This window comes from Folsomia candida, unplaced genomic scaffold (assembly GCF_002217175.1).
Source record: "Folsomia candida strain VU population unplaced genomic scaffold, ASM221717v1 Fcan01_Sc002, whole genome shotgun sequence".
NCBI classification, from domain to species: Eukaryota; Metazoa; Arthropoda; class Collembola; order Entomobryomorpha; family Isotomidae; genus Folsomia; species Folsomia candida.
Genome location: NW_019091194.1, coordinates 11,272,177 through 11,298,152, shown reverse-complemented (window position 1 = coordinate 11,298,152; position 25,976 = coordinate 11,272,177). Strand labels below are relative to the sequence as shown.

Sequence of the window (25,976 nt, the reverse complement as noted above, 5' to 3'; positions counted from 1 at the left end):
CTACACGAAATTAGGTATTAATAACACTCCACAATAATAGCATTACATATAGGAATTTATGTACCCTGTTTTACGTGGAAAATCACCATCTGCAAATACACGTAAAAACAAATCATTATTTTTATTCAATTAGAAAGCCAGCTGTATTAAACGAGCGATTGAGGGTGGTTTCTACGGACTTCTGTGTACAATGGATTTCCAAGCCACAAGTAGAAAAATAATAAAAACCCTGGATGCCCCTGGAGAACTATTTAATTCTGCTTTTATCCAGTTTCCATTTGCAATTAATGCCAAGTGCATGGAAGAAAATTGAAAGCAGTGTTGATGCCATTCAACTCTTTGCTAGCTCCACAAGTTTATAGTGCAGCTTTACAGATAAGGCTTACAATGTTTACATGTACTTATAAGCGTGGCCAACTATGAATAACAGAAACTACTCACGCTAAAACTTAACAATGCAGATGGGCCAATTTGTTAATTTGCATCCAGACAACATTTAAGTAGCACAATTTTAACTTGAATCAAATACAGATCTATGTAGTTTATATTCCTGGTTGTTGTTCTAACTAACAACCAAGGTGGGTGTAAGTATTGGTCAAGCTTACGCGAAAGGAATTTCATAATCCAAGCATTAACTTTTCCGATTAACGACATTGCATAATAAGATGTTGTGTGGGCAAATCAAAAGTACTTATGTATTACGCAATGCATAAGTGTTAATTAAGAAAAAGAAGAAAGGTCGCCGAATTATTTCTGCTGTCTACGAATAAACTTCCAGTAAGTGCAAACTTCCGTGCATAACATGGAATAAGTATTCGCAGACAAAACAAAAGAATTAAAATATAAACTTCTTCTCGGAAGGAATAAACCAATGCTAGCTTCACTTGTCAAGCATGACTGATTAAAAAGTGGATTATTTGCATGAGTTTCTTCTTTGTGTTTGAAAATAATTAAGCTCCTTGGAAGGATGTTGTTATCTCAATTATCTCAAAATACTAATTACCAGACACCACTCAAAGTCTCGCAAATAGAACACACCGAATTGTTTTTAAGGTCCCGACACACACCCACATTTATCTCACTTCCGATGGGAAAACGTACTATGTGCGTACATATTTATGCTAGAAATGTATCTTTGTGATTAATCTACTAGACGTAATATACGTCACTACTTTTTTCTCTCTGACTAATTAGTATTTTTATAAAATTGATTTAGTTCATGTGCAGATCATCACCCCCAGGATTTCTGTAACCAAAATAGTAGACAATTCCATTACTTGAAGAAGGATTAACTACACACGTATCACGGACGGCAAATTAAATCTCGGACCAGTCCTTAAGTTCGGACTTCATGTAACAAAAGTCTCTCGCCAACTCGGTCTCTGATCTGGCTTGCATTCGTGGTGTGTTACTTAGCCTGATTAGGTTTTTTGAAAACCCGTCGGTATATCCACCGACTAAAATATCACGTTCCACCAACCTACAACGTACATAGTCCCAAAAGATGTTGTTTGCAGATTCCATTGCCGATACAAAAAAGCGAGCAATCTCTGATGTTCGTTATGCTACAGATTTGATTATTCTCACCTCGTAAAACAGGTCAATTTCATCAAAACTACGTCAAAATAGGTCTCAAAATCGATTGTAAAATCCCAACCAAAAGTGTAATATTTGCATTATTCAAATAGTGTCTTATCATAAAATAACCATCTCTTATATAAAAGCGCAAGTCAATGTACGCTAGAAGAGTTTATTCCGTGGAAAAGCTCAGATTTCACGGCAGGACTCACATTAATAATTCCATGCATAACGGTAACACACGCAGAATACCTGGTAATCAACCCCTGACTTTTTTCAACTTCATTTATATTCTGAAATGCTCGTGTCCATATGAAAGAAATATTCCTACTTTTGTAGCTTATGCAAATCTAAATATGATGGAAACATCCATACCAACAAACATTTGAGTTTGCATAACTTCTTCCAACTTTCACCACCTAGCACTGAACTGAACTGCCTCATCCCACACGGAGTCCTAGCTTCCATCTACGCGAACCTGCGTGAAGGCAAAGTGAGACACTTTTCTCAGAGCTTCACTTCAAGTATTGTTGCTTTCTCCGGCATCACTCGAAGCTTTTCTACTCTGCTGCATTCAATTTTGGACCAGATTTTCAACCTCAATTGATGTTTTGGGAAACGTCTTGAGCAGAAAACATTCTTTGCGAATCCATATACATATTATTCTGCAAGGTCAAAATATCTGATTTAGTTGGATCGTGACATGAATTATTATAAGCTCAATTCAAATATTATCTGAATCAGCGTAAGTATTATGACCTTCTTGATATCTCAATTTCGCCCAATGTAAGATCAGATTTGTATTTATCGCACTGTTTTGCCCATGGATAATTATTTTTCTCATGATTAAATACTTCAGCGGATAAAGAATTTATACATAGAACATCTAATTCCATGGACCTACTGTTGGAAGTTAATTCTCGTGATACATAAATATGTCGTGTATTCTATACTTAGGCAAGTAGGTGCAATGGATATTCTTGTGGTAGGATCACTCGTGTCTTTATATGTCCCTCATCATTTATCTTTAGGCATTCGAGAACAGAGACCAGACTTACTAGCCATTATAATCTTTATATTGTAATATACGCATCCGAAACTAAGAATTGACCATGGGCAACCGCAATAAAATGAATGTAAGCTAAATGGAAAAGTTAGGGACTTGCCCCAAGTTTTGGTTTGCTATCAATGGAGAAAGATATGATCAAGCAAATTATGCTGACAGGGTTTTCCCATTACTTCCTTATACATAAATACGACTCCTAAGGAAACGCAGTCCACCAGAGTTTCCTCAGAACACAGTCCGCCCAAGTATTATTTTTTTAGAAAGTCAGCCGTCGCCTCCAAGACCACTGAAATTTCCCTCACAAAGATTTCGGTTTGACTTAACGTATACATTTTTCCGGTACATTACACTTCCGTTATATTCCCGCAACGAAGTGCATGTCCATGTCATCCAGCTATCTGAACTGCGGATTATACGAGCAACTCGGCCAAAAGGTGAAAGGAAGCTACATACACATGTATCTAAGGTGAGTCTGTGCGCCGTAGCCAGTAGGGAAAAATTGTCTGTAATGTTGTATCCCTGAAAACAACGTGTTAACCTGTCACTCGTTAACTAACTTTCACTCGCAACAGTCAATCAAACTTCAAGACAACAAAGAACAGAGTAACTTGGTCATTACGTCCTTATTCTCATTGTTGAACAGAGGTTTATTGACTTTTCCCGATAACAACATATCTGAACATGACTCACTGCGTTACACAGCAGAGTTTTTTTTTCTAGGCGAATTTTTGTACCAATCGAAGAAGAATACAGAAAATAATTGAGCTTCACTCTTCCTCGGGCATGCTTATTGCTGATGGAGTTAGTTTGGTGCCATAACCAGAATCTTACAAAATCTTGATGATCTAACAAAAATGTCTTTCCTCCATGTTCAGCGATGATCTATCGTTGTAACTATTTCGACAAAGCAAAGGAATTTGGGGACTCATTAGTTTTGTAAACTCGAGACCTAAATTCTTATGCGAAACTCAAGAGGAAATAATTGGGTCAGAATCAATCACGAAGATCTGTGATATGCGGCGTGGGAGGATTATATGTGAAATTGAGTTTGTAAAATTATTTCCGTGAGGCAAACTTCAATGTTGTCAACATTCGTCCGGCTTTCTAGAGATTTTAATTGAAAAAGCAAATGAGTAATGTGCTCGAGTTCTGTCCACATTGATAATTTTCTAATCAGAACTACATAATTATTTAATATAAATATAGATGCAGCAAAATGAATCCTCACATTCTCAAGTCGTCTGCTTTGAAGTCTAGTATTTATGTATAATTTTTATAATGCTCTTGAATAAATCAATGACATTCTTTCGTAGGCTTGGCGGTATTCAATAAACCGTTTGGACGTTACATAACCCGTCCTTCTAAATGAAATTAAGCAGGCTGTGCACTTCATAGTGCTGAGTTTCATAAACCAAAGTTTAGTTGTTCTGAAACTGAGAAACTTTTCTACGCTTTTAAACGTGCAGCATAAGTCTCCGAAAGAATGTATTTACGAGAAGTTGTATGAAAAAGGAGTGGGCGCAGAATATTTATGCAGTATTAAAGCTGCTTTTATTCATCCTGAACATAGGTACGCACAGTTACTGCACTTTTATTGTTTCAAAATTCTACTTCGTCAGAATTAAATAATAATGCACTATATATTAACTTTCAGAAATAATAACTAAACATATATGTATACATCACAAAATTATTTGCCGAAGTAGATATATGTCTCAATAAAAAGCGATCAGTGACACTTTCAAATCAAATACATAACTGAGTGTTAAAATTTGAGAGATAATTCCAAAATATGCTCTGAGCTACAGTTCATTTGTGTACATAATTTAAGTCTGTTGCCGTTCAATAAACAATAAGAAATAAATGAAATACAAAGCATCAAATACCTAATAAGAAGCCACGATTAGTGTAAACTGTACCACAAAATGGGCTCAACCATAAAAAAATAAAATAAAAAGGCATATAGAGAATTGATTGAAAGCAAAAACCAAACCATCCACTCATAAAAGAATTTAATAGAAAAAAACGAGTTCATCACAACATAATATTCTATTTATAATTTTCAAATAAATCCCAAATTTCAATTGGATTTATCGAAAACACAAATTATCATAAGGTTTGACCGAAAGTGAAATTTTTCCGTAGCAATTTTGCCCAAATTCAATTCAGTGTTATGTAGTAAGGACACAGAGAAAAGGAAAAGAGAAAGTTTAATCTTGGAAGAGATCTCATTATTTACACTAGAATGAATCTTTTGGAAACTGAGAGTGGATGATCAACCTTTGTATATTGATATTGATATAAATATGCAGTTAACATATTGCGCTGTAGTAAACCTTTAGTGCACAAATATTCATCTATGACGTTACAATATTCATCAATCTGGGAGTAAGGTTCGTAAATTCCTGCGAAGTGGAAGTTGGACAAAAAATAAAATTATATTGTGTCCAAAGTTAACATATTAATCGAATATTTTCAATACAAGCAAGGGTTTCTAAGCCTAAGCCTATCAACAGCAACGCGTATAAATTGAGTATTGAATTTGGTGCACTTGAGTACAAAATTCGTGTCAGCTATAATACACAGTGTGTCTACGTGTATAATGTCAAATTGTAAGAAGTAGACGAACTTTACACTTTGTAAAGGGAATTGATAAATTCACGGTGACACTAATAACACGTATTCGCAAATTCCTCGCATCACACACTCCTCCGGAAGAACAATACTTCAGCTGGAAATGCAATACAACGCTCATCACACCTCGCAGCTAGTGAAGTGTCCTTGAAAGGGTCGACATTTTGTCGATATTTATGTATCATTCTTTGACATAATGAACGACTATGAGAAGAGATCAACATGCGCAACTGGGGAATCTGGGTCAAATTTTGATAAAAACAATATAGGAGCATAATGAAGAAATGAGATACGTTCATTCATCATATCTGCTCCAATTACTAGAGGCTTATTATAGAATATCTCATTAATTATATCTGCAAGGAATTAACTCGTTGATTTTGTGAGCAGTCAGATAAAATTAGTCCACTTTATGCAAAATTACACACACTTTTAAGTGCTACGCTATTTCAACCCGTAAATTCCTAGAATTCCAGAAACATTTGCAGACTTAAAAAATTTCTTCCACAAATTATTTTTTCAATTTTATTATGACCTTGACTATTTGATTGACTACCAGGTGGTTTATGTAACCGAAACCTTGCCTTAACTAGTGAGACCAAGTAAAATGTACATATGCAAGTTATGGGAAAGGGGAGAAGTATGTAGTTGTGAATTTAATCGTACGTAGTTTTTAATATGGGATACAAATGAACATTTACATAATCTAACTTTGAGTAATTTTATATTTTACTTTTAGTTCGGAGTCTACTTGAAAACTGAATAAGAAGCAAGCATACAAGAATCTCTTACTCTGTATATAAATAAGAAACAAGCAATGAATTTTTAGGTGGAATAATCGGCGTTATGTAACACAATTATGCCTGAAGGTCAACGGCTAACTGAACACATATTCCAGTGAATGGCATTAGTATTATTGCTTGATATCTCGAGTTCATAAGAAGTACGGTGTTCCTTTAGGCATTACCGACTATGATATGTATTTACAATTCAAGCTCTTCATTCGGCGTTTTTTTCATATGAAAAGGAAAGGTTATAAAGAACTATAAAAACAAATTGGAAAACTATCCATAAATTCTCAGAGTGACAAACTGAAATCATAAGTATTCATAGTCAAATGAGTACAATAGCAAATAACTAAATTCTATTTAGTACCAAAATATGCTATTTTTCTTAGGTGAAGGAAAAGTAACCAAAAGGAGATCATGTTAAAAGATCACCATGGTTACGGCGAAGCCTAAGTATGCATTCAGCTGCAACTTTGAAAAGGTCGCACTGAGATGTAGCCCAAACCGTTCGTTGCATGGAAAACATGTTGAAACAAAAAAACCAGAGAATTCTGTTTTACAAATACGTTTTTTTTATTTTTTCCGAAATTTTAATTCCTTAAGGTAGAAAGTCCGATGCCTAAAGTTTCAAATCCATTTCTTGGCATCAAGGAAGTGTTTCCGACCGGGGGCTTGCCATTTTTATTATTCTCCTGGATAATACGCAAATTTTAAGCCTTTGTTGGACTTAATCGGATGAAAACTCACGGAATTAGAGCTTTTTGAAATATTTCCATCAAGCAACCTATTTACGTATGTATATTTACGTGTTAGGTTACTGGTTGCTAACGTGTGCGAAAAATGTAAGGTGTGTTTAGCATATTTGGCTGAAACAATTAGCAGCGATCAAATTGCATGAAATACAAATATTAACGCATGCATACCCTGGGAGACTAATTTAGTAGGGCCGCATACACACCCACTGCGGGACTAATTTGGTATACCAAGCGTCCACTGGGGGATTAAATAAGTATACCAAACGTCCACACCCACTGGGGTATTACTTTAGTATACCACGCATCCACCCACAGAAGAATTATCAACTTTTAAGATTTGATAATTGCATATTATTTTATGCATTTAAGTTCACAAATCACTAAAAATAATTAAATAAATAAATTTTAAAAAACAAACTTAGGTGAAGGACGCGCTTAAAATATTAAAACAAGAAGCATTACAAAATGTCATAATATCGTTTAATATTTATTAACCTTTACTTCACCGTGGGCCCAACTAATACAGGAGAAAAGCTATACTTTCAGGCATTTGGAACAATTATTCGAAATACGTAGTATTTGTATATTAAGCTTGCAAGATGTGATTGGTTATCTTTCAATAAATCGCGACACCTGTTATAGAGGAAATTTGTTCATATTCTGGCATATTTTAGTAACTCTCCCTGTAACGGTGCACTTATTTGTTAATCAAGTCGTTAGTTTAGTTACATTTATTGTTAATTATTATGAAAAAGTTGGGCCCACTGTGAAGTAAAAGTTAATAAATATTAAACGATATTATGACATTTTGTAATGCTTCTTGTTTTAATATTTTAAGCGCGTCCTTCACCTAAGTTTGTTTTTTAAAATTTATTTATTGTTGAATAGAAAATATACAAATCAAACGAATGGGTGCGGAAAGCTATGCACAAGGTTGTAATGATCTGTCACAAAAGAAACAGCTCGACTGGAAAGATAAGCTCGGTGAACAATGTGACTCAATGTCTCCGAATGCGTGTGTTCCTAAATGGGTACTTATAGATACATAATAACATGTTCGTAGTAATCTCGCAGGACATTGTACACACTAAGCAAAGCAAATGTAATTATTTTTACAAAGTAAGAAACTGCACATACCTGTGGTAAACTTAGTACCGCACTTGCAACCCAGCACACTGCAATTAGTTTGAAACATAGTCCATTCCGCATCGACTTCAATGGGTACTTGACAGCTGTAAATATGTATGTGCAAGATTTAATTCTCCATCAAAACGCAAGTCACATTGTTGTTCAATTACTACTGTTCAAGCAGAAATTATGCCTAATGCTAGGATGCCGTCAAACATTTTCCAGTGAGTAATATTGTGCAAATGAGATTATGAGTTAGAGTTATAGCATCGCATTTAAATTCACTGCGTAGATTCCAAGTACTCTGATAACTTGTGTAAAATTCAAAATCTTGAAAATGCAAGAGTGAACTCAATACTTAAATTGATGATGGGATGTATATCTATATATAGCGCTAGTTCGTACACACTTTATGCTTTTCTAGCCTATAAATTGTGGAGTACAATTATATGTAGCTCATGGTCGAAAAAAGGGAACAAGTCTCATTTTTTTCAACAACAAGTTCTTCTCTTTTCCAAGCAGTTGCCTACCCACATAGAATAAGTCGACTTTCATCCACGACCACCATAAATGAGACAATTGTTCATTGCGGAAATTAAACAGTTTGAATGGCTTCATTTCATCCATTCCGCAACAAAGTAGGAAGCCAAAATGGTGTATAAACTAATGGCGTCATGGTCGCAAATGGAAGCAGATAATTGAATAAAGGAGGAAAAGGACGGCTTGTTACTTACAAATGAATCGGTCGACGCCGATTAGGACCATGATAAATGTGGACAAGTAGAGACTGAACATTTGGAAGAATTTAAATATCTTGCACTCAATATTGCCAGCCATCCATTCGACTGTCAACGACCTGAAACACATAACACAAACTTATTTTAAATTCAAATTATCAATGCAAAACATGAAAAGGAAAACAAACGTAAATCCATCTTTTCTTAGAACAAGTGGATATGTGCACACATAACCAGAGCAAAAGTTAGGAAACATTATATTTATTCGGCATTTGTATTTATCCAGCATGACAAACCATTTGTTCGTCTTGCGTCAAATTCAATCATGGTTTCGAAATACGATTCAAGTTGCATGTATTGGTATGCAGCAAGTTCAGTTTTGTTTATTTTCGGTATGTAGCTACACGCACACTCTACAAAGGACAGGGAAGAAGCACCAAGTAAAAAAAAATCACTTTTTCATACAATGTAAATATCAACGGGTAGAGAATCCGTAATATATTTTCTTGACATATTGTAAAATTACATGCCGACACTGACTGAACTTGTTTACTTCAGAGCGTTGAAAATAAACCAGAAGGAGCAGCATGAAAATCCGACAGGAAGTTGATGGCATCTGCAAAACGTCGCATATGTATGCCCCAAGTTCACCCAGCTTTTGTTAAAACGCATTCGCTTTGGGGGAAGGACATTAAATTAAATTGTGAACAATGGATCCTAAATGCACATGGTCTTGGTCTAACTGTCCTTCATTTTCCCAGCTGCAAAAGATAACGTGAAGTCAACAAAAACATAACTATTGTAATCATTCTGACATAAAGTCGCGACACCGCCAAGCCCTCTAAAAAATAAACAGTCGATCATTAAACTATCTTCAAATTGGTGATTTAATCTTTTTTCCTTGAGAGACACTCGAAATAATCTTTCCAGATACTTCTTAACCGTCAAGTTTTACGTCCTGTACTAACAATTGCCATGAAGGAGACATTTTTCTGTCAGTTTTTCTTGCGAAATCTTGTGAAATCTATTGTATGATTCTGACAATTCTAGAGAAGCTTCAGGAAAGCCAACTGAAAAAGAAGTGAAAGAATGACGTGAAGCCGGTCGACTACGAATTATGTTGAGAAAGATCGTGGAGAGACCCAAGAGGAAGTTTATCGGTTCTTTTTGGCTTGATGAAATGACAATGGAAATCCTGTTGAGAAAGCACATCCTATCCGCCTACTAGAAAGCGTGGACTCGTTCGTATATACTATAATCTTGATGATCATCACCACTAATCCTCATTTTACAGCTTTGCCAACGGTTGTTTTCTTCCGCAATGCAATCATAATGAAATGAGCTGAAAGACTTTTGTTTTCCATGATTTTCCCACAAAAGCATGCAACGTTGGAACTTTGAAGAATAAAATGTGCCCTGAACCATTCTAGGTATGAACTTTATGGGGTGGCCAGACTACTCATTAGTAGAGACAGCCAGAATCTCTAAGCGGCGGTAGCACATGAAAGGCTAATTGCCGACCCCCCTCAGGACACTTGCGTTGATTATTGCGAAATCTGCAATTCGCGATCGTTTAAAAGCCCAACCAGTTATACTTTTCAGATACATTTAAAACTATTATGTCTGACTGTTTGTAATAATACGAAGGAGAAAATTTGAATTTAAACCAGCTAAAAGTATATTTAGATTGTGTAAAAGTTGAGTTACAGCTTTATGTAATATAATAAATATAAGTACAATTAAGCTTGAGACGACTTGGTTGCTAGTGCAGTTCTTTGTTATAAATAGCCTCACCGCAAATGTGCTATGTTATCTCTTTGGACGAATAACAACATAGCACTGATGTGGTTAGACAAGTGGTCGACTTGATCTGACAGATAATGGCAAAATATGGTTTGAAGTGGGTGGGTCCGAAATAAGGAATTCTTCTGCGAGAAGCTTGCAACCGCCTACTTACTGCAGGAGAAATTGAGAATTTCTCAAAGAAAAAAACTAGCCATGACCAGTTTCTGATTTAGGGCTTTTGTGTATACAACATACCATCATACATATTTCTAACCCTGATTTATACTGCAGATATAAATATGCGTATAGTTCGCCAGTCACATTCTTTCACTTTCTCCTCGTTCTTTCTCTCTGCCCTTTCCCTCAACATTGCTGTTTTTTGAAGCATGCATTCATTCTCCATTATCAACGACTTGCATCACACGACTGCGAAGAAATTCTATCTTATCGAGCACGATACCATTAATAGCCAGCGCACTGCCACGTTATCCAAATTACTTTTCTTGACTTACATACATACATGCATGGACCAATAATATTGCATTCCTTTTTAGCTTGTCAATTAATTTGTTACGTGCATGTTGTTGGATACGGAGGAACGAAAAGTTGGCAAACTCTGAGAAATGCGAAATATTTTCAGTAGACAAATGTGTTTTCAGTCCTATGAACGTAATCGAAGCCGAGGCGTTGGCATATCCGCATTTTCAATTGTCTACCTACGACAAATTCTTCTATGTCTTGGGAAATTGTCGAGCAGGCAAGAAAATAAATGAAACAAATTGAAAGGGAAAGTGCCTGTGTTACGGAATAATAAATAGAGTACTCCCCGGGCCCCGTCCGGCAAGCGTGTCAGCCTCAAACACTGTTCTTTCCTTTCCAACCAGTGAGCAGTCCGAGGATGAGAAGGAAGCATCCACTTTCAGACATTGTACGTGACGTTGCTACACTTTTTTTGCCTTTTACTCGCATTTTGGAGTAATCTATTTGGGTATTTCTTTAAAAATGGGTTTATTTCTTTTGACATAAACTGAGGGAGAAAGTATGAATTAGCACTAAAATTCTGCGCAAGAATCTTCTGCTCAAATGACGTTGCTGCGCCTTCCTTATAAACATCGTAGTTATCAAAGATTTTGTGTTCAGCCGTATTTCCTGACTTTAAATTATTACGCGTCGCATCGCAATTAACGTACAAATTCAATTATGTATATTTTTCTCTCGGAGATCTATTCTGTCTTTCTCTTTTTTTCTTACAATGGAATGTGCAAGTGAGCAATCTGGATAACGAAATTATCTAATCAAGCAATCGTTGATTGCAGTGACATAATATAGAAGCAGATGATCAGACCGTATATACTTCTCTCATCTATATCTAAGGGAAGTAATTTAATGCCTCTCCAAAACAATGGGAATTACCCTCCGAATATTTAAGAAGTTACCTAAATGGAAAGCAACCTCTTAATGCTCTAAATTTTCCCTCCCGTTAAATGGAAGTAGCCTCTCATTTTGCATATCATAAATCTGTATAAATTTCTTATCAGTGATGGGTCTTACTACCAAAGTCCGGTTGAATATGCTCATAAAAACCCTAAATCTTTATGTAAAATGTTTAATCAGATCCCCAAAAGATGTATATATGTATGAAAAACATTTTTTTTATTCGTTTTAAATTGCTTAACAATTAGTTTGTTTGACTGCAAAAATGACAAAAATACATAGCTTTAATATTTCACACTGACAAATAACAAGCTTTCCACATGCTTTGGTTTCATATTACATTAATGATGGGAATTATTTGTATATTGCGAATTTCTGAGATTTTTCTAAAAGAATATAATTTTTTGAAAAAATCGCTGACATATGTAAAAAACTGTTTAAGTGTCTCAAAAAATTCACATTTTTGGCTAAATTCCAAAGCTGTATGTCCTATCCATGAGTGGTTTTTACCCTCCACACTAAATTTAATATGAAAATAATAACTTTCAAACACGGTATAGGTCACCCTATAGGGTCACTGGTTGTACTTTGCTCACTTGTAACTTCATATTCTTTCATTGGAAGCGATTAGGTATTAATCGCTAATTTCAATGCGCCGAATTTCACCTTTTTAAGACAATTTCTGGAAATCGCAACCCTATAGTTAGTTCTATTTTACTGTGCTGATGAGAAAAAATCGACATGCACGTGTACCAGTTTTTTAAGAATTGGTACCATAGCTGTTCAAACCACAGTGTGGATCCACAAAGTGGACTGTGGTGTGGAAAGTGGACACGATATTTTTGTGGTTTGTGGAATTGTGGATTGTAGTTTGTGGAAGGGTTTGTGGTTTGTGGAATTGTGGATTGCAGTTTGTGGAAGGGTTTGTGGTTTGTGGATTTGTGGATTGTAGTTTGTGGAAAAGTTTGTGGTTTGTAGTTGTGGAGTCCACAACTACAATCCACAAAACCACAGACTGGTCCACAATGTGGGCAGGTCTGTAGTTTATAGTTATGGTTAAGTTTTGAGGCATTCCTGTGAATGATATAGCCTTAGATAAATAGTTAAACACACGTTTCATGATTTTTCAAAATGCACACTGAAAACCATGTTATAATCCGTAAGCGGGAATTTGGATCTTAAAATTTCGCTGTAAAAAATGCGAATTGTCGCTCACGTATAACGTTATAACTTCGTTGCAACTGAGCATTATGAAAAATTCTGAAACACGTGTTTAATTATGTATGTAATTACTAGTAATTAGCATATGTAGCTGTTCAAACCAAAGTGTGGATCCACAAAGTGGACTGTGGTGTGGAAAGTGGACAAGATTTTTTTGTGGTTTGTGGAATTGTGGATTGTAGTTTGTGGACAGGTTTGTGGTTTGTGGAATTGTGGATTGTAGTTTGTGGTTTGTGGAATTGTGGATTGTAGTTTGTGGAAGGGTTTGTGGTTTGTGGAATTGTGGATTGTAGTTTGTGGAAAGGTTTGTGGTTTGTGGATTTGTGGATTGTAGTTGGTGGATTGGTTTGTGGATTGTGGTTTTGTGGATTGTGGTGAGATGAAATGTCAACTATGATTGGTACTGTATACCTCTTTGTAAAGATGAACTTCGTCTGGCAATTATAAAATAATTTTTCGATATTGTCCTGAACCCAAAACCTGTACCAAGCGGAAGAGTGGATGAGCTGTTAAGTGCACAACAGCTTTAATTACTATGTGGTTTTTAAAAATGCATGTTTTTATGGAAGAATTAACTTTAATTGTATATAAATAATACGCTTTTTATATAAAATGCTAAGATTATGGCTTGCAGATATGTACATTATTTTAAGAGGTAGTTTGCCACCAAAATCCTAATTAAAAAATGACTTTAAGAGGGAGGTATCCATGTAGGGTACTTTTGAAATATTTGGAGGGTACTTCCCATTTAATTGGAGAGGCTTTAAATGCATGCCATATCTAAGTATAGCTTCTATGTTTCCTTGAAGACGTATGTACGTATGCTTCCCAACTAATTGACTCCCAAAATGACGTCAATCACTGAGCAGATGGGCAAAGACGACATGTCATACTGTATCATAATCACTTGCACAGTCTGATACAGATAAAGTAACCCTATCATAATAAAATTAACCATGCCGCAATTATCATAAAGTTGTGAGTCCATGCTATAATTATATTTTGCGCAAAATAACCACTCCTATCTGCTTATTCTCGTTATATATAGGGCAACAATTTAATTATGGTCTAGCAGTTTGACTTAGAATGATGCGCATTTACTCCATTTATACTTATTTCTAATCTTCTACATAAATAGCAAGTATGTATCCATCCACGATGTTCATTGATTTTACTGATCAATGTATTTCATCGTTAGCACAAAATAATCATTTCCATCAAATTTCTTATGCGGTCCCTGGAGATGACATGACCACCAAATGTCTGTAGCTAAAGGCAATAAAATAAATTACCTTCCAGCCCTCAGCCATCGCATAATGAAAACTGACCTATAAGGCTGTCTTTATACTTATAACAGAGAAAATAACAAAGAAAGACTAGTAAATCATACCCCCAGGTGCACAAGCCAAGGACATTCGATGCTCGCCCATTACACAATGAACGAAAGTCATCAACAGAGTTTTTCGTGTAATTTATCCGTCTGCATTTAATAATGGGTTGTTGGAACACAGGTCAGGTCACACCCATCCAACACCCCAGAGGTTAATTTTATATATTTTTGGCAGAAAACTGTGTGCACAAAGATATGATTTACTACATTACAAAACCCTAACGATCAAATAATACTATAATTAATGGTTTACGACAATGAACAACAAAGCTCACTCTTTATTTCAGAAAAAATCCAAATTGCTAGAAACCAACATAATCTGAGGTATTTTAATTGCCAATTTAGAACTCGAACGCTTTCGTAATATAACGACGCGCTGCAAGAACATTACAAAAAGATTATTACTTACTCGGAAATGCCGTCTTTTGTAAAAAGATAAATAGCTATTTTTATTGCAATTGGACTACAAAAGATAAATATCTGTGATCCTAATGGGTTAAAAAGAGGCCTATTTGTAGATTACACGAATACATTTTCATTAAATTCAATATGCTACGCCAACCTACCACAAAGTGACATAAAACATGTTTGATAAAATTACACAGAATGCATTGGTAATGCATTTAGGACCATCCGTTGAGGCATCGGGCTTTTGGAAAAGTGGAGAAAGCGAAAGTGTGTGCATGGTTCTCGCTGGTTTGCCAACTGTTGACCTTTTCTTTGCAATAACAGTTTGTTGTAATAAGTCACTCAATGAACGATATTAAAAGTATGAAAACAGATCGCTCGTCTGCCTCATACTGGAGGGACACGCAGAGTCCAAGAAAACCCCACGGATCAAGAAAGACTCCGCCACCACCGACCAGCCAAGAACGACGCATTGTCTGCCCCGAATACAAATATCCAAGTTCACTTAAAGGCAATGTCCGGCCCAACGTCTAGAAAGACATTTTGAACCAGCATCGAGAAATAATGGGTTCTATGAATGAAATGAACGTCTTATTCCCCACATTGTCCAGTCTCATATACCATTTTTAATCAAAATGAATTGAAGCGAACCGGTGGACACCATGCTCATTCTCATTCTCTCATCACGACATGGTCTGTTCTCCAATAAAATAAAAATCCGCCCTTTGTTTGTCACTTAGCAGAGCACAATGTCAATACAATTGTGCTCTGCTGTTTATTGCATTGCCAGGCCCCATGACCCAGACAAACAATCCCATATTACATCTCCCCATGCACAGAGAAAGTCAACATTCAACGCAATAAATTCATGTCTCCTTCCTACAGGAAGACTGGAAAATACTCTTCGTTCGACGGTTGCAACAAGTCAAATGAGAGAAAATCTGTCTATTGCCTAAGGTCAGTTTGAGCAAATGATGTTTATTTGCATAAGAAGGCCATTACAATTGGACACCCATCGCCTTCAACGGATCAACGGACAAATCCTTGGTTTTGAGATGAAGATTACTTAGCTCCACTTTTGAAGGTGTTTAGAAGGACAGAAAAATCTATTGTTTTGCGTCCTACAGCTCCATATGTGTAGCTCTAGAGTGCGAGGTTGACATATTGACAATTTTTTTTCGGATTTTTTTTGGAACTCTGTAAATTCGATCATCATCTCTTCCATTTCGTCCGTCACTTCACACTTCTTGTCCTCTTCCATAAAAGATAAGACATTGTGATGGGCACTTACCAAATGGCGTCTCCGAGTATACACCAGCCGGTGACAAACAAGTCCGCGATCGAAAGGTGATAGATCAATGTGTAAATATGGGCGGATCTCTGGCGTTTTGATTTCTTTATGCTCACCATTGTCCCCACGTTGCCCACCAGAGAGAGAATCACCATCAGTGAGAGAATCAAACTTTTTATGACCGTGGACTGAGTCAGGACAGGAGCGTGTTCGAGACATCCCACATGTGCTGGAACGTTGGACTGATTTCCGAAAAGCTCCACACATTCTTCGATGGGGTAAATCTAGAAACATTAAAAGAATGTTATGATTAATGGTTTATTACGGATAAAGGTTATTATGAATTTCAACAACGCAGTAAAATATTTAAAAAAAATATATACATATGAAAGTTGGAATTCATTTAACAACAACTTAGTTATTAACACAACAATATTCCCATTTATGTAAGAACTTTAATGTTATGTCAAACCATTAGGAAGATTGACACCTTGACGGGTGAGGGGTGACAAGACAACTGCATGCATATGTACATACATACATGCGTCTAATTGTGTTATCATAAAAATAGTTCAAGCGTACGATTCCAAGTTCTAACTGACAGGTTGCATGATTCAATACATATGAGTGGCCACAAAGAAGAATCCAAATGCATTATCGCCCAGCAGAGAGGATAGTGTGTTACAATTTAGGTTATTAAATGCAAATTTTATGCCACTGGAATCTGACAAGGCATGTATGATTTAGGTACCACCTACGCATACCCCGATTCAACCTGCATGAAGAAATAAATCAAATACAAACTTACTAGCAGGTTTTTAAACAAAAACTCACATATTAATCTATCAGGCTTGAGTCCTCTCACCTCGTATTTAAGATTGCTGATGAAATGACAAATTGCGATATGCAAGAAAATGGTATTAGGATTTAATTTGCATGACATATTCTAATTAATTCAACGCCGTTGGAGACTAAAAGTTTACGCATTTAATGGAACGGTTAAGAACTCCATTTGATGGTTTAACCCAGTCAACTAATCCTAAATCAAAATTCAACAATTGAATAGCATATTTGCACATTCATCGTAATTCGTTCGCCTAAAGGCTGCTTGTGACGAGAGAAGGAGAAATAACGGGCGAGAGAGCAGTCTCAATCTTCCCCCTCGCTTGGAATATAACATTTTTCGAACCTTCGCATCGACCTTGTTGGGGGAGGAGGACGAAATGCTTCCAACAACAAAACTCTCTGATGGTGGATAAAGATAATTTTTCTGAAATTTATCATGTTTATTTCAGATTTTTTCTTCCAGGGGAAGTAACGTATTTAGTAGAGATTTGAAAAATACTTCAAATGTACACACTTTTCAAACCTCTACTGCGTTACCCCCGCTTAGATACAATTTCTCCTTCTCTTGCCACAAGCAGCGTTAACGAAGATGAACGGAGGGCGTAATCCTTCGTTATGTCAGTGTGTATTATCATAGGTGATAGATTACGATTGTTCTTTGAGGCTTTATTGTTGCAATTTGTACACATTGTTACATGGGCCGTGTAGTCTACAAGATACGGCTTAGCTATGAAAGACACAATTATGGATATAATGGGACAGGCAGGCACGTCATTATCAATCAGTTGTTGTGTATGCAAGTGGATAAGCTAGGATCGGCCATGTGTCATATATGGAAGATGCAGAATCACATCATTGAAGGAGAAGATCTTGTGTGATGCGATTTAACCAACTCTCTTAATCTGTCAAGCTGTACTTATACTTGAACTCTTGACGAAAAAGTGCAATAATAGCAACTGTGTTAAGGGAAATAAGTATGTGTGCACATGGGAAAATTCAAGTTCAATCTTAGGAACATTTAAAAAGTGATTCGTCATTACTTCCGATGTCAAAATACTAATGTCTTGTCATTCTTCTGAGAACGTCAGAGATCCATATGTGGATGCAGCCTTTAAAATCACAACACTCTTGGTGAACTTGTTGCATGTAAACTTAATTGTAATCTACGTATGAGTTGCAATTGCAATTACATTATCAATTGCCATCAATACATCATCAATCAATTATTGAAGCTGCTGCTCCACTCAATTACTAACTCCATGTGAATAATTTTTCGGCACGAAACCAAAAAAATATATAAAACAGTGTGGGAATCGGGAAATTACAAAACTTCCACAATCCCACACTTTTTGTATCTATTTTTCTGTACTGAAAATTTTCAACAAAAAGGACAATACTTGTGTTACAACTTTTCTCAAACTACATACTTAACTTTAAGCCGAACATGATTAATTTCAATTATTTATACGGAAGTAAAAGTTATTTTGGTGGAACATATGGCTTTTGAGATATTTTTGGAAACTATCTAAAAATTATCTTTCGCATTGCGTGATTTTATCAGACATTTTTAGGTTATCTCCGTTAATATATATGAAGTCGAGCAAAGTTATCAGTTTCACTTACTAAATAAAAAATTTAAACCGCCTCCCCACGCATAAAATATGAGCAGAATCAACAGAGTATTCTAGGATATTCCTACGGTTTTTATATTGCACATTAGAAAAAGTTTGATATTTCTAACTTTTACTGTCCTATTCCATACTCCGCAGGAAAAAATGAAAAAAGCCGGAAAATCACACCGCGATAAACTTTCTCTTCTCATTTACAATCTGCCAACCTTCGGATGAAAAAAGTTGTCTCAAGAGCCATCTTATAATTGTAATAGCGCAACCCTGACCATCCCATTGAAACATTTATGACTCAACCACTTCTAGAAAAGTTTTATCCAAGATTTATTAAGTGAAACTCACACCGTAAACGACATATATAAGTATTATTATATATCCAGCATAGCATTTTGTCGTGTGGAACCTATGTGGAAGACTTTTTATCGGATGAAAGCTTTCATGATTTGTTCCATTCAACTTACTATCTCAACTGTTCAACTTCCTTAATTTGTTGAACATGCTGAATCCTTAGAGTGGAGTCAGCAAAAGTTGATCCAGATATATTTTATCAACGCAAGTCGCTCTCTAACAGTTTCCACCCACGGAATTCAAATGAGAAGATTTAATGAAGTTGCAAAAAGAGAAAGCGACATAGCTGCATTTAAGTGTTCCCAAATATTCAGCTCCATTAAGCGCAAAACAGGACTCGGTTCGAAAGTAAAAGCATTTACAAGTATTTCTGCAAAAGAAAACAAAACTTTTCTCTCGCCAAAAAAGATGTGGGGTGCTTTCACAACAACGGAGATACTAAATAAGCAGATAATAAAGTGGAAGCAAGCGATGGAGAAAAGATGCAAATATTCGATAAACAATTAGAGATACTTGTATGCATTTACGTGCCGTATTAATTAATGGGAAATTTGGGCTAGATTATTTTCAATGAATGAAATAAAATATTTAATATTCACAAAAGTGTAGTATTTATTTACATAATGCCTTTCATCATGAAGTACAAATATTCATAGATGACTCCACATAATTCAATGACCTGTACTATTCTATATGGGCAGATTCTATAAACATTCCTTTCTTTCGGATTGTATATGTAGGTAACGTTCGTTGCTTTCGGTTTTAGGTACACTGTAATAAAAGCAAAGCGTGTCGCACTTCACCCAAGATTGAAATAAATGACATTTGACGTACACATAATATTACTTTGTGAAACTAAATCATGACAAATTTGAACTCTACGTGCTGTGTTTGCTTCTTTTGATTTCATTGATCTGTCACACCAAAAACAAAAACAAGACCAAATTTTTCAAGTAAATAGAACACAGACATTGTTGCTCATTATCCGTAATTTCGCTGCCTAATCCCTAATTTGTATTATTATAGGAAGGAAACGCACACACGTGCAGTAAACCATGACTAAGTAAATTGTTGATTGAAATGGTTGGCTGCCTGAACGAAGGAATAAGATGCGAAAAAGATTTCCTCAGCACTTTCCCAGATTAAGATGGAATGAAAATGAAGATGTTAAAAACAAAACAAGTTCAACACGGAACATTTTCTAGCCAAGTCGCATCTCATAATTTTTTAATGAACGCATCGTGATAATGACATGTAAGGGGCGGGCGGAAATGAGGAGTAAGCAAACAAAAAGGAACAACAAATCTGCCAGTTTTTCAAAGATAACAAAGTCAAGTATTCAATAATTGACGGGAACTACGAGACTTGCAAGACTACGATAAATCTTAATCATCTTACGCCGTGAAAATACAAACGAGTCAATTTTGTGATATCAACAGGATAAAGAAGAGAAAATTGTTAGTACTCTGTCAAAGTCTGGAGTTGATCATGTTTTGCATAAAACGAGTAATCCAGTTCATAGGAATCGTTATGTACGAAGAGCAAAAAATGCACATAAAATAAAGTTTGCCCTCTAAAGGTAAATGTGAAGCATTATTTACTACAATAATTTCTTCATTACTACGACCTACGAATCTACTACTATTTTCAGCAGCTTTATTTTTCATACCAACCAAGAAAAGCGAATGTATATCAACTAAAGTGTAATGAGCGACCTTCAAAAGCGTTATGTTTAATGCGTTTCCTTCTTTCTGCTACTGTATTTGCATGCACACTTTCCGTGAAATCTGTCTTTTCTTTCCTCAACAGTTCTCAACACCAAGCAATGAGCACGATATACGTAGATCGTTGAAAAACCTTAACTAAATCAAGAAAAAACAAGATACATACAGACAAACATAAGTCTCAAGGATTGGGATTTAAGGTTAACGCATATGTTGAGTTGAGCAGCAATTTCGAAGCATGGCAAGTGCAATAACGATCTTCAGAGCTTGAATCTTGAATATCCGGACAGATAGATACTAAATATCTGCGCAAATATGACTTAACCTAAGATAACACCAAAGTCAACCACATTCCAATTCAACACTTGTCGCCATCAATGCCCACTTGTGAAGTATGAGGTTATCAAAACGCATAAATTTCATCAATCAACACCAACTCCTTCTCGCTCAATAACTTTTATGAAAGGAGTTTGTGTTAGAAGAGACAGATTTTTTATTACTCATAAAATTTAAAATTTGATCTTCTCCGCATTTCTTCACTGCATCATGGAAATTTTGTTAATAAAATCAATTTAATCACGCGGATTAATTCGATTTTTTCTTATCTCGCAGGTCATTTTTGACAAATTTATTACACCTCATTAATCAACAAAGAAATGACAGTATATGGATATTTGGGATATCATGAAAACGATGACCAATGCTAGGCGAACAGTGTCGTCCTTTAAGAAATTCACCATTAGTCAGTCGACAAGTTTTCGGAAATTGGTTTTTTGCGTCACAATTTTCGATACAATTCATTGCTGTTTGTTCCATCTCTGTGATTGGTGACCACCACATACATAAAGTGCATCATGCATATACGACTGAATTTTTAATAAAAATTCAAATAAACTCACCTGCGTAATTTCTCTTGCTGATAAATTCATTTTCTGAAAGGAATAATCCAAGTCGAAAGTCAGGCCCTCATCTCCCCCAGGCTCGTCCATCGTAGGAAGTTCGCCCACAAACATTGGTGTCGAGATATGTTGCGTAGTTAGATTATGGCGCACTCATTATTCTGTCACTTGTAGCCATTTCACGAAATTGCACCCGCGTTGTATGTAGCCCAATGAAGTTTTTCGCAATGCGATGCACTACGTATAAGTTTTATTTATCTCGCCTGAGTTCTCGAGAAAATTCCCTAATCGGGGAGATAGATCTTCATGCATTTATTTGGAAGGGATGGAAAATTTCTCGCAGTATCCCAAGTCTTTGTTAGCTGCGTCTGTAAAAAAATTAGTGTGAGGTAGAAAATACACGTGGAACATTATGTATTATTATATAGTCGCAATTATTATATCATGTCACGAGTGTATTTGACAACAACTTGTGTCAATTAAATAACACAAGAACCAGAAATATGTATATACACAGTTTAATGAAATTTATAATAAATCTTAATCAACTCTTGCAATTAATTTATGGTCAATGTAAACACGAGTTACCAACGCCCACAAATGCGTCACAAATATCAATCTTTCGTTGTTTATTGTATACATTATTGTATGAACAGGTAATTAATGAGATTCGGAGCAACTGCGCAAGTTGATGAGATGTGACGTTGTTCATGCAAGAAGAACTATCCGAAGTTCACGCAGTTGCATACATAAGCAATTGAAAATTGTGGATCATAAATTTATTGTAAATCTTACTAATTGTTGAGCAACACTGGCGTAAAAAATTCTTGAGACTTGTTTTGTTTACAAGTCTGTAGTAATGGTGAACTTGCTCTACGGCTTGCTCTGCTCAGGGTTGTTTACATGTCGATTTATAATAACGACTTTTTGTGCAATTTTTGTTCATGGTTTTGAAAAATTAATAAAACCCCAGAGTCCAACTAAGCCACGGTTCATAACGTGTTTGAGATTAAACTACGCATTGACATGGAGGTGAAATAAGAAAATATTTTTGAAATGGGCTAATCCTAAGTAAATGACGGAAAAAGCAATTACAGAACAACACACGATCAAAATAAAATCTCAATTGGGTAGGTGTATAGTCCGCAAACTCTAAATTGGACCTCAAAATCTTGAGATTCGGAAATGTACCCACCAGCCTAATTACACGGTTCTAGAATAATGAAATGACAGCATATGGAAGGAAGGTTTCCAGATTTTGCCGTACATGTGTATTTACTTTGTACGTGGAATAGTGTTCAAATGCAACAGACTGAAACCGGGACTGTTTCTTAATTATTATTGTTATTGTTTTCCACCCCAGGAAATCTTCCGGATGCACTGATTGTAAGTCACGGTGTGTAAGTAGTTGTATTCAAAGCTCTGAAACACTTGTGTGCATGTCGGGTAGTTTCAGAATAACGTCTCCCACCAGAGTTAATCGTGTGCTCGGGCTGTCGTTTATTGTATTTCCTCTGATTTAATCTGGATCTTAATACTCATTCCACTACCTGATGTGCATATGCATATTTTGTATTTACTAGCAGAGTTGAATGTGTTTCAAACTTTAAATGACCACTTGTAGAAAAATTGATGGTCAACTCCTCACGACAAATGTTTCAGGTCAAAAAAGATATAAACGATCCAAAGTAATGAGATATCGCATGATCAAAACGTAAAATGTAACAAAATGTACACAATCTCAAAATGTGATCTTTTAGTTGCACAAATACTGCAAAGAATTTCGTAACGGAAACTCACGTTTAAAGTCATAACGATAAGTTACATGCATACTTGTATGTTTAACTGCATGTTTTGCTCTCTAAACAAATGTGCTAAAACTTGAGAAATTCTAGCTTTTGTGCATATTTATGCAAATGTCCGTACATAAGGCTACATTTTTATAGACTATGGATTTTGGAATTTACCCAAGTTTGTTCCCTTGCCCTTCACTTGATGTACATGTGTATGTGTATCCAGTTTTAAAATCCAAACAGCAATATCTGCGTTTTCAAGCAGATAGCTAAAAGTTTTATTATCCAAGACCGCACAAGATCAAATTTGTTTCCTTTCATGCACTGCTCTCTCCAACCACCAATCCTAAGATGATTTCCAAACTTTTGAACGTTGAGATATCTGCTCCATTACGAGGATCTGTATCATATTATTAAACGGAACATTTTCACTACTTCTCCACGCACTTCCACACCCTGAAGAAAGATAGAAACTCGCCCGACTATTTAATATCTTGTATTCACTGGGGAGGATCTTTCTTTATAACACAAACGTAACTTTGTGGGTTCGACTGGCAAGTTGATGTTGCGAATAAAGTTTGAAGTTTGGGCTTTGAGTATGAGCAAAAAGAAGAGGTGTTGTTGTTTCACTCTGAGGATGAGCTGGTCAATTGAGGTTAGGCTATTCTATGTACATACATAAGTACAACTTTTGCATATGTATGCACGCTGAAGACACCGACCACGCTGTTTCATAGGGTATTTATATTATGCTAGATGGCTGAATAAATCCTATTTTTTAAACTGCTTAAATTGTGTGCATCTCCATTTACTTCTAAAACGAAAATGAACAAAACTTATTCTGCTATCAGACTCTAATCAGCTCTGTAATGATTAACTTTAATGAATTTGAATATACACACAAACAAAGCATGCAGCGTTGCATTGAAGAATGGAGAGAAAAGGCAGACTGATTGTATTAGAATCTAATAATTGGATGCACTACCACTGCAACGCAGACATGTACCTACTATGTAGAATATATGTACATGTACATGTGTATGTATGTGCTTGTGATGATTACTATGTATTGAGTTCTCTTCCCTCAATTGCATATTCTGTTTGCAATTTTGTTGTGCGAAATATGTGTATAATAATTTTTTTCAACCGTTGGTTCAGACGAAAATGTTGAGTAATACGATGATGATTTCTTTTGCTTCTGGACTTTTGATACAAGTTTAAGTTATGTTCACTATATATTCTGTATATTAAATGTGCTCTAACGACTAAACTAATGAAAATAACCACAATCAACTTATATGACTCTTCTTATATCACTGCTTCATTCATATTAATTTCAGCTACCTGTCCGCATTCGCCACATATTTAGTGGTACTACTGAGTTCTGCATGCATACCTTTGTATTAAATAAATGTATGCATTTGAGTTCGGCTTGCACAAAGTTTATGATCCGATATGACAAATTTATGGTTCTCATGCTTAACTGCAATTGAAAGATATGATGGATAGATATATGTACCTATGTATGTGGATTCCATTAGATAAGTATTTTGTGATTTGCACTATATAACAGTAAGCCTGCTATTTATTCGTTATTTACAGGTAAATCCAAAACCAGTTTGATGAGATTCTCGGACACAATGCTTATTCTTCATTAACGTTGATATTAAAGCAATTCGATAGTTGGCATTGTTGTTTGCATAAAATAACTACAATGTAAACTCCAAGCTACATAGTGTGCATAATAAGGAAAAAGAAGAGTCTCGCCGTCTCACCTACCTCCTCATGGCACGTTATACTTACCGACCAAAGGTAACCCTGCAGTCACATCACAATTGTTCAAGTATGTATGTATGTACTACTCTCTCGTATGTATGAACGTACATTTGCATAAATTGACATCACCAAGAAAGTTGATCACTCAATATTCACTGCCACTACTTTTGCCAATCATTCAGTTAATACAGTATCAATGTCAATCAGTCCTACTCTCACTGCAGAAAAGGGATTAGCAAGAGTCAAACTGCATGTACGTATCACATGAGTCTCATTGTTGTATAACCAACAAATGACACTGTATATGCACAATAAGTTATTTGATTTTAATACTTTCACGAAAAATTGTGACTGTGTTAAAAATGTCCAAACTGATGAAATTGAAAATATAACTTTCACTTTCTTCGTATACGACAGGCGTATTTATAGAATCGGTAATTCTCAGACTAGCTTTTCAAAGACGGTTGTAGGGCAGGTACATAAGTCACGTCGAATAGCAAGTAACTGAGAGACTCACATATCCGCTTGGTTGGCGTATCTCTGGTGGGGTTACGACAGATATGGCAGTCGACTAGACGACCGAGAAAGTAAACGTCACCCGTGGAAGTCAGGCATAGGAATGTGAGTCTTGGAGGTGACGCCAACCATTTTACTCCGTTCTCGGCATATGCAGGAGGAAAAAGAAGGGTAGCTGGTGGGAATGGAAGAGCAAAATCGGTGATCTGAAAACAGGCAGATGCAGGAAAA

General features: G+C 35.8%; 1 protein-coding gene across 4 annotated transcripts in view; it reads right to left on the bottom strand.

The window, feature by feature from the left end:
* LOC110845227 (gonadotropin-releasing hormone receptor) overlaps nucleotides 1–25,857 on the bottom strand; it is a 30,388-nt gene extending 4,531 nt beyond the window's left edge. Inside the window, exons 1-6 of one of the 4 annotated variants that reach the window (XM_035847890.1) lie at nucleotides 25,257–25,857; nucleotides 21,661–22,028; nucleotides 16,216–16,499; nucleotides 8,684–8,805; nucleotides 7,959–8,053; nucleotides 65–89 (exon numbers count right to left, since the gene is read on the bottom strand). In XM_035847890.1, the coding sequence (XP_035703783.1) occupies nucleotides 65–89; nucleotides 7,959–8,053; nucleotides 8,684–8,805; nucleotides 16,216–16,499; nucleotides 21,661–21,774 (640 nt within the window). In that variant the 5' untranslated portion in view covers nucleotides 21,775–22,028; nucleotides 25,257–25,857. Of the gene's footprint in view, nucleotides 1–64; nucleotides 90–7,958; nucleotides 8,054–8,683; nucleotides 8,806–16,215; nucleotides 16,500–21,660; nucleotides 22,029–23,627; nucleotides 24,752–25,256 lie in introns of those variants that run through there. The other 3 variants (XM_035847891.1, XM_035847889.1, XM_022091604.2) reach the window with 3 other exon arrangements.
* Between the last annotated feature and the right edge of the window lie 119 nt (nucleotides 25,858–25,976).